General features: G+C 32.3%; 1 protein-coding gene across 1 annotated transcript; it reads left to right on the top strand.

Annotated features, from left to right (window-relative positions):
* The first annotated feature begins 11,500 nt into the window (after window positions 1-11,500).
* Window positions 11,501-13,079, top strand: LOC112419374 (uncharacterized). Its single transcript, XM_039828149.1, has 3 exons — window positions 11,501-12,185; window positions 12,331-12,501; window positions 12,553-13,079. The coding sequence occupies exons 1-3, from the start codon at window positions 11,501-11,503 to the stop codon at window positions 13,077-13,079; spliced, it is 1,383 nt and encodes a 460-aa protein (XP_039684083.1).
* Window positions 13,080-14,789: the final 1,710 nt, after the last annotated feature.

Below are 14,789 nucleotides of genomic sequence, written 5' to 3'. Positions count from 1 at the left end.
CACTCCACTTCTCCACAATTATATTGTGTGAGCTCTAGCCAGTAGGCTACTTGACCAAACAAAAGAAAGGCTATACATATCGTTTACACATTATGTACATTTTATTTATACTCCCTCCGGTCCTATTTACAAGAGACAGTTGACTTTTTAGATACATTGAATAATGTATGTATCTAGTCAAGAACCTAAACCAAATACATAAATTATTTAATATATCTAAAAAGTAAATTGTCTCTTGTAAATAGGACCGGAGGTAGTATTAAATAAAATGTACTAATAATAATAATCAATTAGTTTCCTTCGAAAAGGGAAACCACTAGCTATAATGTTAAAACCGTCAACTTTCTCTCTTGGTTTGATAATGTACTATTATTGCTATTAAAAAAATTAAATGGTCAATAACTCTATTTTATTTTCATTTCTTCTTTCCTTTGAAAGCTTTTTTTTGGCTTTGAATCTCTTTTAGCAGCAAACCAAAAAAAACGGTCTCTTCTTGTTTAATGGATTACGCTGCCAACAACCATGATTTCATTTTCACTCTATTTCTTTCTTCGTTTCCTCTGTGTAGAACAACCATGCAAGAACCGCCCCTTCTTCTTATTCTTCTTCTCAAAGCTCATATTTTTTTCTTCTGTTTTTTTGTTGTTGGTTGAAGCTTGATGATATAGATCTATATATGAGATAATTGATTTTGGTTTTTTTCTGGACGTGAAAACAATTTTTGTCTGTGTCTGAGTTCTTACCCGCAGTAACCGATCCGTGTAACCCACAACCCGTGTAATCCGAACCCGTCCAATCCGAAGCTGTAAATGAACAAAGATGGATCTATGACTATACATGAGAACCGACGGGTTGGATCAGAGTGGGGTTTTGGGCCCGAACCCGCCCGATGTCCACCCCAAGAAGCGCATACCATATGCATTAAGATTGTGGTTATTGAAATTAAAACATAATCAAAGATTTCATTAAAAAAAATTAATTGCTTTCTCTTCTGAACCCAAACCACATCTCAAGGGAAAAAATTGAGGATTTTATTTGAGGTGTTATTTACTTACTCATGTCATCGGACACTCATTAAGATTTTTAAATGATATATTTATTTTAAAAGTTTATGTAATCAATGCATCGGAAATTAAAATGTTTGACTTTTTTATGAAATAATTTCTTATTAGACCAAATACAAATGGGTCTTGCTAACCAATGCCCTCAGGGCTATGGTTAAGGTAACCAAAATTAATAGGTTTACATTGGAAACAACAATTTGTAAACTTTTTATAAGTTGACTTGACCATTTTTTATCATTTTTCAACACAAAATTTTTATTTTTGTTTCTTTATCCAATGCATCAAGGGCACTCTTTAGCATTTCCCGTACAACATTTATGCAATGAATCAAAAAAGTTAAATGTTTCTTATAAATAGGATCGGAGGGAGTAATATTTAAAGTTGTCCCGAGAGCACTAGTTAATAGGACTCTTACTTTTAATGTTTTTTTTTACACAAAACAAACAATATTCGTTCATTCAAATTGATAGAGTACATCGATGCAATACAAATTCGCTAAAAACAAAATGATGAATATGTGAACAAACTCACAACATCCATGTTAATAGCATAAAACGGCAAAGTACAAAAGCCTACAAATATGACTATATTAAAATCTCCGGAATAGCTATGCCTTCGGATCTGCAACGTTGATGACGCCAAAGTCATTGGTTGGATTTGCACTGGATTGAAGCTAATCTGACAATCCGAACCGAACAAACACCTGAACAAAAGGGAAAAGACAAACAACGTCGCACAGAGACGACCAACAAAACAACGTCGCACTAAGACGACTAAATCACAAAAGGAAAATCTAATTTGATGTGAAAATCACTTATTTAAATAAAATGGAAGAAGAAAAATGACTTGGAGGGATGAATTGGGGTTAAAAATTGACCCTACACCACCCCTCTTTGGTGGATGAATGAGAAGAAATTAAAAGAGAATAATAAGTTTTGATGTTATTGATATATGATAGACCATGGACGGATAATTAAAATAAATTACCTAGAAGAGAGATAATGATTGACTGAGACCAAATAAAATACTTAGAAAAGTTTAACTCATTTGGTAATGGATAATACATTTGTATGCAGGGACTGGGGTTCGAACCCCGAACACCCCACTTATTCACCTTTAAAGTGAATTTCTTTAGCCGCTAGGCTACTTGACAAAAAAAAAAGACATAATGATTGACTGAGACAAAGATATTGTATGAATAAAGACATCAAAAGTCAATGACATTTAACTAAAACCTAAGAATTTGGAGGTTAAAAAATGTGTACTTTCTCGATATTCATGGATAAAATCAGCTAAAGGCAAGAGATGATAATGTAGCGGATAATCATCGATAGAATGAAGAGATATTTTATGGCTTAATAACAGTTTTGGTCCTCTATGTTTTAAGAAGTTGCGATTTTGACCCCCTAACTAAAATAATTCGATTTTGACTCCCTATGTTTTGCACCCTTTGCACTTTTGACCCCCTAGGCTAATTTTGACCAAGTCAAAGCTAGATGTAAAGGTATCCATAATCGTGGATACATGTGTTAGTAAGTTGGTTAAATTACTTAAATAGTTTAATGTATTAATATTGTCGTCAAAGTAAGAGTGGTAAAACGTACACCTTCGGTCACTAATATAAGTAAAAATCTATTTTTTTAGATACATTCAATTAATGATGTATGTAGTCTTTATTATATGTCACATGCATCATTAATTGAATGTATCTAAAAAATGGATTTTTGTTTATATTAGTGACCAGAGAGTGTAGACTTTAGACCTAAAAGTCATCAGTGATAGTAGGCTTCGAGCTCTTTTAGTTTTTTTTAGAAGAAAATAAATATAAATATTTTTTTAAGCATTTTTTGAGTCTGAAAGTCTTCTCTGTCTCAGACTGGGGTATCATCATCCTCTCATCCTAAGTTTTCTCTCAACAGAAAAAATATATATAAGAGTGCAGTGTATTAATATTTTTTTGGTGTCGAATAAAAATAATCTATATAATATAAATTTAGGACCCATTTCATAGACTTTTATGGAAATGAATTACTATCGTTTTGTTTGGTGTTTTCACATGTCCCTTTCTTTTTTACAAATGCTCTCACCTTATTGATCCTCACAAAACGCTTTCACCACAATTATCCTCACATATTTCCGATATTTGTATTTAATGTTCATGTATAAAAAGAAGTTTTACAATATCAAATTCTATTACTTGAATTTATATTAGAAATCAATTATTTCGAATTCAAAAAGTACAAATTTGAATCAAATAATTTTTTTTAATGATCAAATAGTTTAAATTAAAATTCCTTTCAAAAAAGATAGTTTGAATTAAAATATTTGAATTCAAAGATTAAAATAAAACAATTGATTGAATTATTCAAATTTGTTTTTTATTAATAATAACGCATAATAGTGATTATTCAAAAAAAAAAACATCAAATAATGTTAGACATTTCTTACTTTTTATTTTCGTAATAATGATATTAGACAAATTATTATTTTTTTAACAAAATAGCGTTTCAATTAAATTTCTTATTAAGTGTGTTGCTCTATTTCAATTTTTTTTTTTAGTGATAAAAATTTAATTGCTCATTAAATGCTATTTCCATTGCTATGATATTTTCCCATTTTAATCACTCTAAACACCAAATTGAGTAATAACCTTCGTCCTGCTCTGTTTCAATTTTCGGTGTTTATTGCTCATTAAAATTTACTTTATTCTATTTCCATTAATTGCACACTTATTATTATTATTTATTTTTTGCAAAAGGAGACCTTAAGTATTTTTAATGCGATATATTATTAAACAAATTAAATGTCATTCAATTAATAGTCCATTTTTTTTTTCAAATTCATATCGTTTACGTTTCAATTGTTTTCCTTATTAAGGCCATGTTTGGATAAGCAGCTTATGTAGATGCTTATAGCATTAGGGCTTATAACATTAGAGCTTACATCATAAGCTCTTATACTTGATAAACTATTTATGGTTGGATATGTACACTAAAAAGTACTTACATAAATTGAAGTGTTTGGATGTGACATTACATAAGCAATTATTTAAATTTTAAATATTTTTAATTTAACAAAAAAATCAATGAATCGAACCACAATTATCAAGATTTTTTTTGATAAAATTAATCAAGATGTAAAAAACAATATTATAATATATTAATTATAATTATATATATAGTATAATCAATATTCGTCCTTAAAAAAATATCAATATTCATATAAGACAAAATTAACATTCGAGGTGTAAATAAATAGTCTAAACATCATTATACACAAGTATAATAATATATGATAAGCTTTCTTTTAAAAAAAAGTATAATAATATAAATATAAACTTGAGAAATTATGATCGTAAACTTACCATATATATAGATATTAATGTACAATTTGTTACCAAAAAAAGACAAGTTAAGTTTGTTTTTTTTATTCAGTTTCATTTTGTTACGTAACAAAAAAATAATAAAAATAATCCTTAAAAAAAAATCTTAGTTATGTGTGTTACTTTAGTAAGATAAGTATATAGAAATTTTGTTACTCATGTACAACCAAAGATAACTAACATTATAATTAAAATATATGTTTTTTTTTCTAAAAACAAAAAAATAAAATAAAAATATATGTTTTGAAAAAGTGGATCCAGAGAGAATCGAAGGAGGTTACATAAATTCATAAGCTCATTGTTAAGCCGGAGGGTAAGCTGAAAATTTAGGCTTATTAAAAATATGACATAAGCAGCTTATGAAACTATGATAAACTATTTTTATTTATTTACCCAAACACCTTTAAAAAGGCTTATGGGAGTAGATAAGCCCGCATAAACTCAAAATAAACAAATCCAAACGGGGCCTAAGTGACATTGCTCTATTTCAAATTTTTTTGAGCGATAAAAATTTAATTGCTCATTATATGCTATTTCCATTGCTATGATATTTTCCCATTTTAACCGTCCATTTTTTTTCAAATTCATATCGTTTAACAAAAATAATAAATATTCCTTCAGAAAAAAAAATTATATTTTACTTAATAGCTAAGACATTAGCTCGAATTTTATTGTTCGAGTTAGATTAGGTTGTTTTACTTAATTGTTCTCTAAAATCTATTATAAATTAGACATATTGGCCAACACTTTCTTCACACCACAACTCCTGTTTTGCAGTTGTCTTTCATATTCATTTCTTTTTCTTTGCGTAATTTTCGTATCTCTCGGTTAAGCTGAAATGGCACCAAAGATCGACTTGATTTCTGATATATCCCCTTCCAAAGAAAACTGGATGGTTCGAGTCGTTCACCTTTGGTTTGTGAGGGATGTGAAAAAGGATCAACTTCCTTACTCTTTGGAAATGGTTTTAATGGACAATAAGGTTGTTTGATTCTATTTTTTTTTTTGTTTTTATCTTTTTTTTACCAATACTTTTTTGTTTATGTTGTGTGTAACTATATGATGACACCGAAATTGTATTAGGCCATTGAAAATCAAATAAACATTGTTGATATATATATATATATATATTTTGAATGCAATCATAATGAACAACATTTTAATGACATGTGTCGCCACATTTCAATGTTTTAGAATTTCATTCAAGTCACGACATGTGACACTCTTATATTATTTTATTCTCAAGGAGCTATTGTAATCGTAGCATTAATCAAAGAATATTATAAATGGCTGATTGGCAAAGAATATCAAAAACGATAATCATGGGCTGATTGGCAAGGTTTTTATTAAACTGTTCTTTCTTTTCAATAAATTTCATTGAAATGTGCCATTTTTATTTTAGGACAGAAAAAAAATGGGAATTGAAGCTGATTAATTGGAATTAAAAATTAACCACACAAAAATTAATTGGAATTAAATACGTATCATTAAGTTCATTAGTAAAGAATATCATAAATGGATGATTGACAAAGAATATCAAAAATATGATTTCAATTGATTGTATTTAACGGACTTGCTAAAATAAACCTTAAGTCATGGGCTGATTGAAAAAGTTAATTACGCTCATTGAAAAAAAAAATATGTATTACTTAATGACTAAGATATAAATTTAAATATGAATTGTCGAGTTGAATGTGAATATTTTACAAAATTATCCTATAAAATATATTATAAATTAGACATGTTGGCTAACACTTTCTTCACATCAGAATTTCAATTCTCCATTTTTCTTTCTTTCGATTTCGTATCTCTCTTTACACTTCAAATGGCTCAAAAAATCAATTATGTTTCTCATATCTCCCCTTCGAAAGAAAATTGGAATATCATGGTTCGAGTCATTCAACTTTGATTTGTTAGGGATATGAACAAGGACAAACTATCTATTGAAAATGTTTCTAAAATCATTCAGTTATTTTAATCATGTGTCTTTCTAAAATATAGTTTTTTTAGGTTTATTAATAAAAAGATAATAGTTTTTCTTTAAAAAAATATAAACATTCTTTGTATAATGAACAGTACATTAAAATTGGTCCATAAACTATTGATCGAGCAAAACAAAGTTATTCCAAATTCCATTCATTCCGGCCAACTAATTTGTAAATTCCAATAAATAGTTATCCTTTCTTTATAGGATTTAAATGATAATCAATATTGTTAATAAGCCTATAATCATACCCATTAGTTTGCTCGGTCATTTTTTATATTCGCATCATTGTTTGCTATTTCAACCAATCATTTGTCATTTATTTTAATTTTCTACCAGTCAAAGTTAATTATGTTGTGATTATTTGATTTCTTTGGCTATAAATAATCGTCTTGAGACTCATGCTTTTCACACACACTACTTTCAAAATACAACACAAATAGTATTTGAGAGTGTCGGCAGTAAACCAATATTTTCTTGGTTTGTTAAATCGGTTTTGTTTTCTTATTCTTTTAATTGTTTATCATGCTCTCATTTCATAAAAGGTTTAATTTCTAAAATTAATCATGTGAGAGAATCAAAGGTGATTGATTGTTCCTATTGTTTTGTTTTGATTTTTTTTTTTTGGTAGAAGTTTTGTTTTGATTTATTTGTGAAGTGATAATATCTCCTTTTTTTTTTTGTTGGTACAACACAATCTTCCATTCTTACTTCTTACTAATCATTTTTAAAAATTATAATATACATTGATTTCGTTTTAATTCTAATCGATCTAATGGATGAATTTGAAGACTTCTTATTAATCATTTTTTTTTAATTGTCATGTTAGGGGTGTATAATTCTTGCTATTGTTTGCTGAACTTTGATTAACAATTTTGCCAAACTTTAATTTACAAGGTCGAATCCAGCATTAGCAGCGCTACATGTTTGAGAATTTTGCCAATTCTTGCTATTGTAAACTGAATTTGATGTATATATCTTGTGTATCAAGAATATGATGCAAAGGGAAAAATGCATTCCATGAGTAACGTTGGTGATGCAAATATTATGTATTTTTTTAATAAGAAGGAGGAAATTGATAAAAAAGATGATTGAATTTTTTAAAGAAAATTTTTTATGTGTGCTTATCCAAACATTATTGATTTGGTCTTGTGACCAAGGAAGAATACCTCGTGCTTTTTATAATTATATGGTGATTGACAAGTTTTATTTTGCAATGATTTTAATAATACTACTTTTCATTTCATTTCTTTTTTCGGTTATTTCATTTTAATACATTTTTTTTAAAGCAATTAATACATCTTTTTTGTTACAAAGCTCATTTAATATTATGTATAACATACAAAGAAAATGATAAGCTTTTTATTTTAATTTATAATCCATTCATGTGTATTTAAACAAATTAAACATTTTTTTTTAACAAATCAAAATGGATTTTTTTTTTTTTAACAAACAAAAGGGGTGCAGATAAAGAATCAACTGCAGCACCCTAGATATATAAACATAAAAAAAAAAAAAAAAAAAACAAAGACAAAAGGAGAAGGGGGACCTAACCAAAACCTTCTCAAACGGTAAAGGCAACAAAAAACAGGGGTCAAATGCCAAACCCAAAAGGAACAAGAAAATAAAAGTGCATACAAACAAAGGGGAAAAGAAAACGAACAAGAACAAGAACAAGGAAAGTAACTCATAGAAAGCTCATGAATCAATCTGGTAACCTACCCGCGGAGCGAGTATTGTGAACCCGAAAACCCTTCTGCTTCTTCTTCTTTGTGGATCGAGACTCCACCTCAATGTAGGGCTCTTCCGAAGCAGCAGTGTGGTTTCTCAGATAACTGATAGCGGCCTCTCTTTCTTCTTCATCAGTGTAAAGTTGAGGCACAAAGTTCCTAGCATCAGTACCCTTCAAGAAATGTGGCCGCAAAATCTCCAATTCATGAGCGACGTTTGGGTTTAAAACCTCAATTCTTGAGGAAAGTGTGCCACACAATGACGAGGAACCTTGAGTGTAGTCTAGATTAGTGAAAACATCACTCCAATGACCAACAATGCGTAAATCAAGATATTTCTCACTCTATTGTTCCTCTCTGTATTGCTCAGCCAAATCAGAGGTGAGTATCTGAATTGGTTGCACATTGAGACCATCTGATATCTGAATTTGTTGCACAGGATTTGTACCTATCAAAATGAAATTTAATATTAAACAGATGTTATTTTAGAATATATGTGATTGTTTGGGTGAAACTTAATCCCTCTTTAATAATAAGTTCTACTTGAATAATTTTTTTAGTCTAAATATAATTATGAGCTCATTTGCAAAAAACTCGGTGCATTTTTTTTCCATCAAAGCTGTCCCTTTTTTTATTATTTTCTCTAAACAAAAATAATGCAGGAATTCATTACCCAAATAAAATATGAAAGTTAAAGATACAATGGGTATTTTCCTTTAAAAATAATACAAAGGATATTATTAAATTTTACGTATAAAATGTACACATTAAATTTACAAACCAATTTTTTTAATACATGTGAAAGAAAAAATTAGAGGTGCTTACAAAAAATGATGGAGAAATTATATAGGCAACTCTAATATGCTTATTTATACTGGCGACCTCGCTTGAACGACTTATTAACCAGAACCCATTTTGCTAAACACGTCGTATATTAAGAACACTCATTATAATTTATACAATCGAAGAAAATGTCAAATTAAAGTGAATAAATGAAATATTTTATAATTATTCTATACATTATTATTCAGATTTGAATTTGAATTCATAATAAATGTAAAATGAGGATTCGAGATAACTAAAACATACCAAACCATGGATGTAAATGACACGACTTAAAGTGCATATATGACTTTGATTTCCGTTACCATTTGATGCAAATCTTAATTCTACGAGTAATTCAAAATTCTTTCTTAAATTTCGTTTTTTGCATCCATCGATCATAATTCTAACAAGAAACTCATGTTAATTGTTTGTAATTACTCACTCTGTCCTTATATCTAGGCACTCATTTGATTTTCTTTTTATCCCTAAATGTAAGTCCCTTTTCAAATTATTAGATACATTTTTTTTCTTCATAAACATACCCTAATTAATACTACTAACTTGCCTTGAAATATGAAAAGTCAAATTTAATACACACACAAACAAAAGACAATTTGGTAATATTAACACACAAAATAGACACATTAAGTAAACTAACAATTTTTCTTAAAAAATGTGAAAAAAGCAAAGGGGCTTACACATAGAGACGAGGGAGTATATAAGAAAAAGTTAATCTTAACCCATCAATCTTATATAAACTTGGTCCTATTTATGAGAAAAATTCAAAAAATTGATGGGTATATTTAATACTCCCTTCGGTCCTTATTGATCCTATTTATGAGAAAAATTCAAGAAATTTATGGGTATACTATCTCTGGTTCTTTATATAAGAAACAAAACACATAAATCAAATAGATTAAGGAAACATTTTGAAAATAGTTATATGCATTTAATACTCTTATAAATTGACATGGTGATGTATAACGAGGAAGCGTCGACCATGTTTCTCGCGTGGTTTGAAGCAAATCATCGGTTTGTAGGCGGTCGCGATCTAACGTATGCTGAATTTCCAACAAAATTTACTTATGAGAAGAAAGAAAAATAGTGGCAGCCACGTAAACTAGGATATCAAATTGGAAGGCTTCATTACATGCCGCCTGGTATAGGGGAGTTGTACTACACAAGGATACTATTGAGCATTCAGAAGGGTTGCCTGGGATATAGTTGCATAAAAATGATTAATTGACATACCTATGACATGTTCCAGGAAGCATGCTCTGCTTTGGGATTACTTGATGACGACAAAGAGTTTATAGATGGTATCACGGAAATTGGTGAGTTATGTTCGGGCCATCAATTGCGTTTGTTGTTTGTGCATCTCTTAACCACATGTTTATTTTTTAAATATTTTTTATTTCATGAGAACAGGTTTATACAACAATTTATAGAATAGAAAGAAAGAATTTAAATGAGTGTATGCACGTAAGATAACAATAGCTTAAGTAAAACAGAGATAAATTCAAGGCTACCTAACAAAGCAGACACACCAGAGAGCTTTTCACTATTTTTTTTAGACGACAAATATTATTCTTCGTCGAGAGGGCGTAAGAAACGCCAAGCACTCGCGGAAATGAACAGAGAATGAATACAAGAACCAACAAAGGCAACACGCCTGCACCCAAACAATCATGAGGCCGAGGTGTATACCAGGTTGCCTTAATCAAAGACCAAACCCAGCAAAGTACCACGACAAACTGTGGTGCTGCCTACACGAGAGTACCCCTGTTGTAACACCCCGTTTCCCAAAATCAATTTAATAATAAATAAACATGCATCAGAGTAATTCCCAAACGGGCATGTCACACTACATTTTCAAAAATTCTTAAATAGAATATAAAATCTATTTAATAAACATCATTCAAGATCATCATTAATTTTGCAGCGGAATATTTGCATCAAACAACAACAACCGTGATACAGGTACATTTGAAACCATAGTCCTTACCAAATGGCGTTGTTACCCTTGACTCCAACATTGTGGACTTAACCTCACCATGCATTTCATAATCATGCATACATGCATTCATTCATTGATAAAAACTTTTTTCTCACTAATATCGAAGGTCTTAGATAAGTTCTTGTAAACATCAAAGATATGGTCCTTGTAAGAAAGAACACCAAGAAATCCAAACTTCAAAAATCTTAACTAAGCTTTAGCTTTTGTTAAGAACTTTTTTCCTTGGTTTCATTCTTACTTATGAAAAGGGATCCAATTGCAACATCTTCACAATTTTCAAATAAAACAATGTTCCTTATCAAGTTTACAATTACTTTGACAAATCCTTCAAAAAAATGTGCATAAGCATAGCATGCATCATTTTGCATTCATAATTTCAAGTCTGAGTCTCACACTGTGTCTTTTCTACTAAAGGTCAAATCCATTTCAAAAGTGGCCCGACGTATTCTTTACCAGTCTACCCGCACATACAACACTCGGGCTAATATAAAAAAGAAAATGGAAGGTCTTGAGCAAGAAAATCAGGTCCTCCGTGCCGAAGTGATATCTTTGAAGACCAAGATAGAGGAATTGGAGTCCATGAAGACCAAGATGGATGAGTTGTCTGAATTGGTAAAAGTGCTGTCAACTGCACAAAATCAACCACCACCACCTCCTCCCTTCCGCACTCAGGCCGAAGCATCTTCCTCTGCTATCCCCAATTGGACAATATGTGCTGACACTCCGACATACTCTGCTCCACAACGTTCCGCGCCTTGGTTTCAACCTTTTACTGCAGGTGAAATATTCCGTCCCATTGCCTGTGAAGCTCAGATGCCTACTCATCAGTATGTGGCTCGTGTGCCCCCTGTAAAGGTCCCTCCAGTCGCTATGACCTACTCAGCACCTGTGATGCATACTATTCCACAAAATGAAGAACCCATCTTCCATTCAGGGAACATGGAGACTTATGATGAAATGAGTAACTTACGAGAAAAGTATGATGAACTGCAACGAGACGTGAAAGCTCTCCGTGGGAAAGGAAAATTTGGAAAGACTGCTTACGATCTCTGTTTGGTGCCGAATGTTCAGATACCTCACAAATTCAAGATTCCAGATTTCGAGAAGTATAAAGGGAACTCCTGCCCTGAGGAACATCTAAAAATGTATGAGAAGGATGTCCGCATATGCCCAGGACGATCAGGTCCTTATTTATTACTTTCAAGAGAGTTTGGCTGGTCCCGCCTCAAAATGGTACACAAATCTAGACAAAACGGAAATCCAAACTTTTCGTGATCTATGTGAAGCTTTTGTGGAACAGTACAATTATAATGTGGATATGGCTCCAGATAGAAGCGATCTTCAGGCTATGACCCAGGGAGACAAGGAAACATTCAAAGAGTATGCCCAGCGATGGAGAGATACCGCTGCCCAAGTCAGCCCACGTATAGAAGAGAAGGAGATGACCAAGATCTTCTTAAAAACTCTCAATCATTTCTACTACGAGAAGATGGTCGGAAGTACGCCCAAGAACTTTGCTGAGATGGTTGGTATGGGCGTACAGTTGGAAGAAGGAGTCCGAGAAGGACGATTAGTTAAAGATGGAGCTTCCGACAGTGGAGCTAAGAAATTTGGGAACAACTTCCCAAGAAAGAAAGCACCGGAGGTCGGTATGGTGGCCCATGGGAGGCCTCAGCAAAATTATCCAGCTTATCAACATGTTGCTGCCATTACGCCCGCTACCAATGCTATTCAACAACCGGGTTATCAGCCGCAGTTCCAACAGTATCATCAGCAACTGTATCAGCAACAACAACCTCGACCACAAGCTCAAAGGACACAATTTGACCCGATCCCCATGAAATATGCGGATTTGCTCCCATCATTGCTAGAGAAGAATTTGGTCCAGACCAGGCCGCCTCCTAAGGTGCCAGAAAGATTACTAGCATGGTATAGACCTGACAAGTTTTGTGCTTTTCATCAAGGGGCCCCGGGTCATGATACTGAATACTGCTATGCTCTGAAGGCCGCAGTCCAAAAGTTAATCCGAGATAGAGATTTGTCCTTCACCAATCCGCTGCCAGATCATGGTACCTAATATTGCCGCAAAAGGATGGTTTAACCGCAATCGAGTCAGTGTTGATGTTTTTCTTCCGTTTGTTCAATTTATTTTGAGTGATATGTTTGTTTTGTTATCTTTTCAAAAGAATCCTTTCGTCCCGCCCAAGACGAAAGTGAACTTATGTAGGGCTCTTTGCTTCATGAATTGTTATCATTAATAAAAAAAGGTCGTCTTGATCCCGACCTTGCTTTTATTTTATGCTCTTTTCTGAAAAATGGTAATACAAAAAACCCAAAAAAATAATAATCATTCTCATATATCTGCATAATCATAGCTTGTACTTACTTGTCAAAATCAATAATCAAATCATGCATTAATAAACCCGTTGAACATAATAACTATGTACTCTCTCCCAACTTTGAGTTCTCTGTGACCGAAGATAAGGAAGAGGAGAAGAAAGAGACTCCCAGCAAGATCTCTCGCCCATTGGGGCATCTTAGCCGTCAAAGCTGCAAACAAAATATCAAAGAAGATTGTCCAAAAATTTGCTTTCATTTACAAAGACTGGCATGAGATGCTACCACTTGCACTTCATGAGTATTGTCCGATAGTACACACTTCAACAGGGGCAACCCCTCCTTCCCTCAAGTATTTAACATGAAGGTCGTGCTTCTTGTGGAGGTCGAAGTCCCGACAATAGGAGTTTTGCCGAAGTCCAAGCTTATTTATGCATGACAACCTTGTACAACCATGTCAGAAGAGGTTGAAATAAACTTCCAACAAGAAGGTTCGTCCTCGTGAATTTAAAGAAGGAGACTCGGTGCCTAAAAAGGTATTATCTTTCCAATCAGACTCTAGGGGCAAGTGGACGCCTAACTATGAAAGCTCAATGTGCAATGACTCTGGTGACTACAAATGGTGACAAACTCATGCCGATGCAGTCAAGAAATACTCTGTCAAAAAAATAAAAGCTCGCTTAGTCGCAAACCTGAAAAGGCGGCTTGGGCAAAAATGAGCGCCTCGGTGGACTGAAAACCCGAAAGGGCGGTCCAGGCAAAAATTAGAGACATGAACAAAAAGATTATCCTGATAGATTGAAAATCCGAAAGGGCGATCTATGCAAAAGTTAAGGATCAAAAGACAAAGTAACTGCATCCGGTCAGGCACAATCCACTTGGGGCATCCAGCTATCAAAAGACCTCCGATTCGAAGCATTTGCAGATCAAAGATTCAGAACAGGGGCATTCAAAGTTGTTAGGAAGAACAGCGGTTATTGTGTTCAATGTACACTTCCCATTACATTTACCATTTTTTTTCAAAATTTTTTTTTTCAAAAATCCGTGGATCCATGCCCTTGGCAGGTCACCACTCAATTCATCAAAATTTGAGCTTGTGCCCGTTTATTTGGAACTCTCATTTATTCTATTTGCATAATTTCTTCTATTTTTGATGGCAGTACTTAAAGCAAAAATTTTCAAAAAAATACAAAAACTTTTTTACATCTTTTGAAAAGTGTGAACAACAAACACACTCACTTTGAACTCATGAGTAGGTGAAGCGTACATCAACATTTGCCTCGAGAACGGTTACACTCCGGAAGAGAAATATGGCTAGGCACTATGGAAAGGACCTCTACTTTGAGCAAGATGCTGTCACAGTAAAAAAAAAATATACAAAAAAATCAAAGCTCGCTAAGTTGAAAACCTGAAAAAGGCGGCTTAGGCAAAAATGAGCGTCCTGGTGGAC

Source organism: Medicago truncatula, chromosome 1, assembly GCF_003473485.1.
Source record: "Medicago truncatula cultivar Jemalong A17 chromosome 1, MtrunA17r5.0-ANR, whole genome shotgun sequence".
Taxonomy (NCBI): Eukaryota; Viridiplantae; Streptophyta; class Magnoliopsida; order Fabales; family Fabaceae; genus Medicago; species Medicago truncatula.
This window is presented reverse-complemented; position numbering and strand designations above follow the sequence as displayed.

Bases quoted from the DNA above. Each gene is read 5' to 3' on its own strand.
- LOC112419374 (XM_039828149.1), top strand. From the start codon at position 11,501: ATGGAAGGTCTTGAGCAAGAAAATCAGGTCCTCCGTGCCGAAGTGATA. The intron at 12,186-12,330 runs GTCCTTATTTAT...ATATGGCTCCAG, and splicing joins CATATGCCCAGGACGATCAG to ATAGAAGCGATCTTCAGGCT. The intron at 12,502-12,552 runs GTACGCCCAAGA...TACAGTTGGAAG, and splicing joins CTACGAGAAGATGGTCGGAA to AAGGAGTCCGAGAAGGACGA.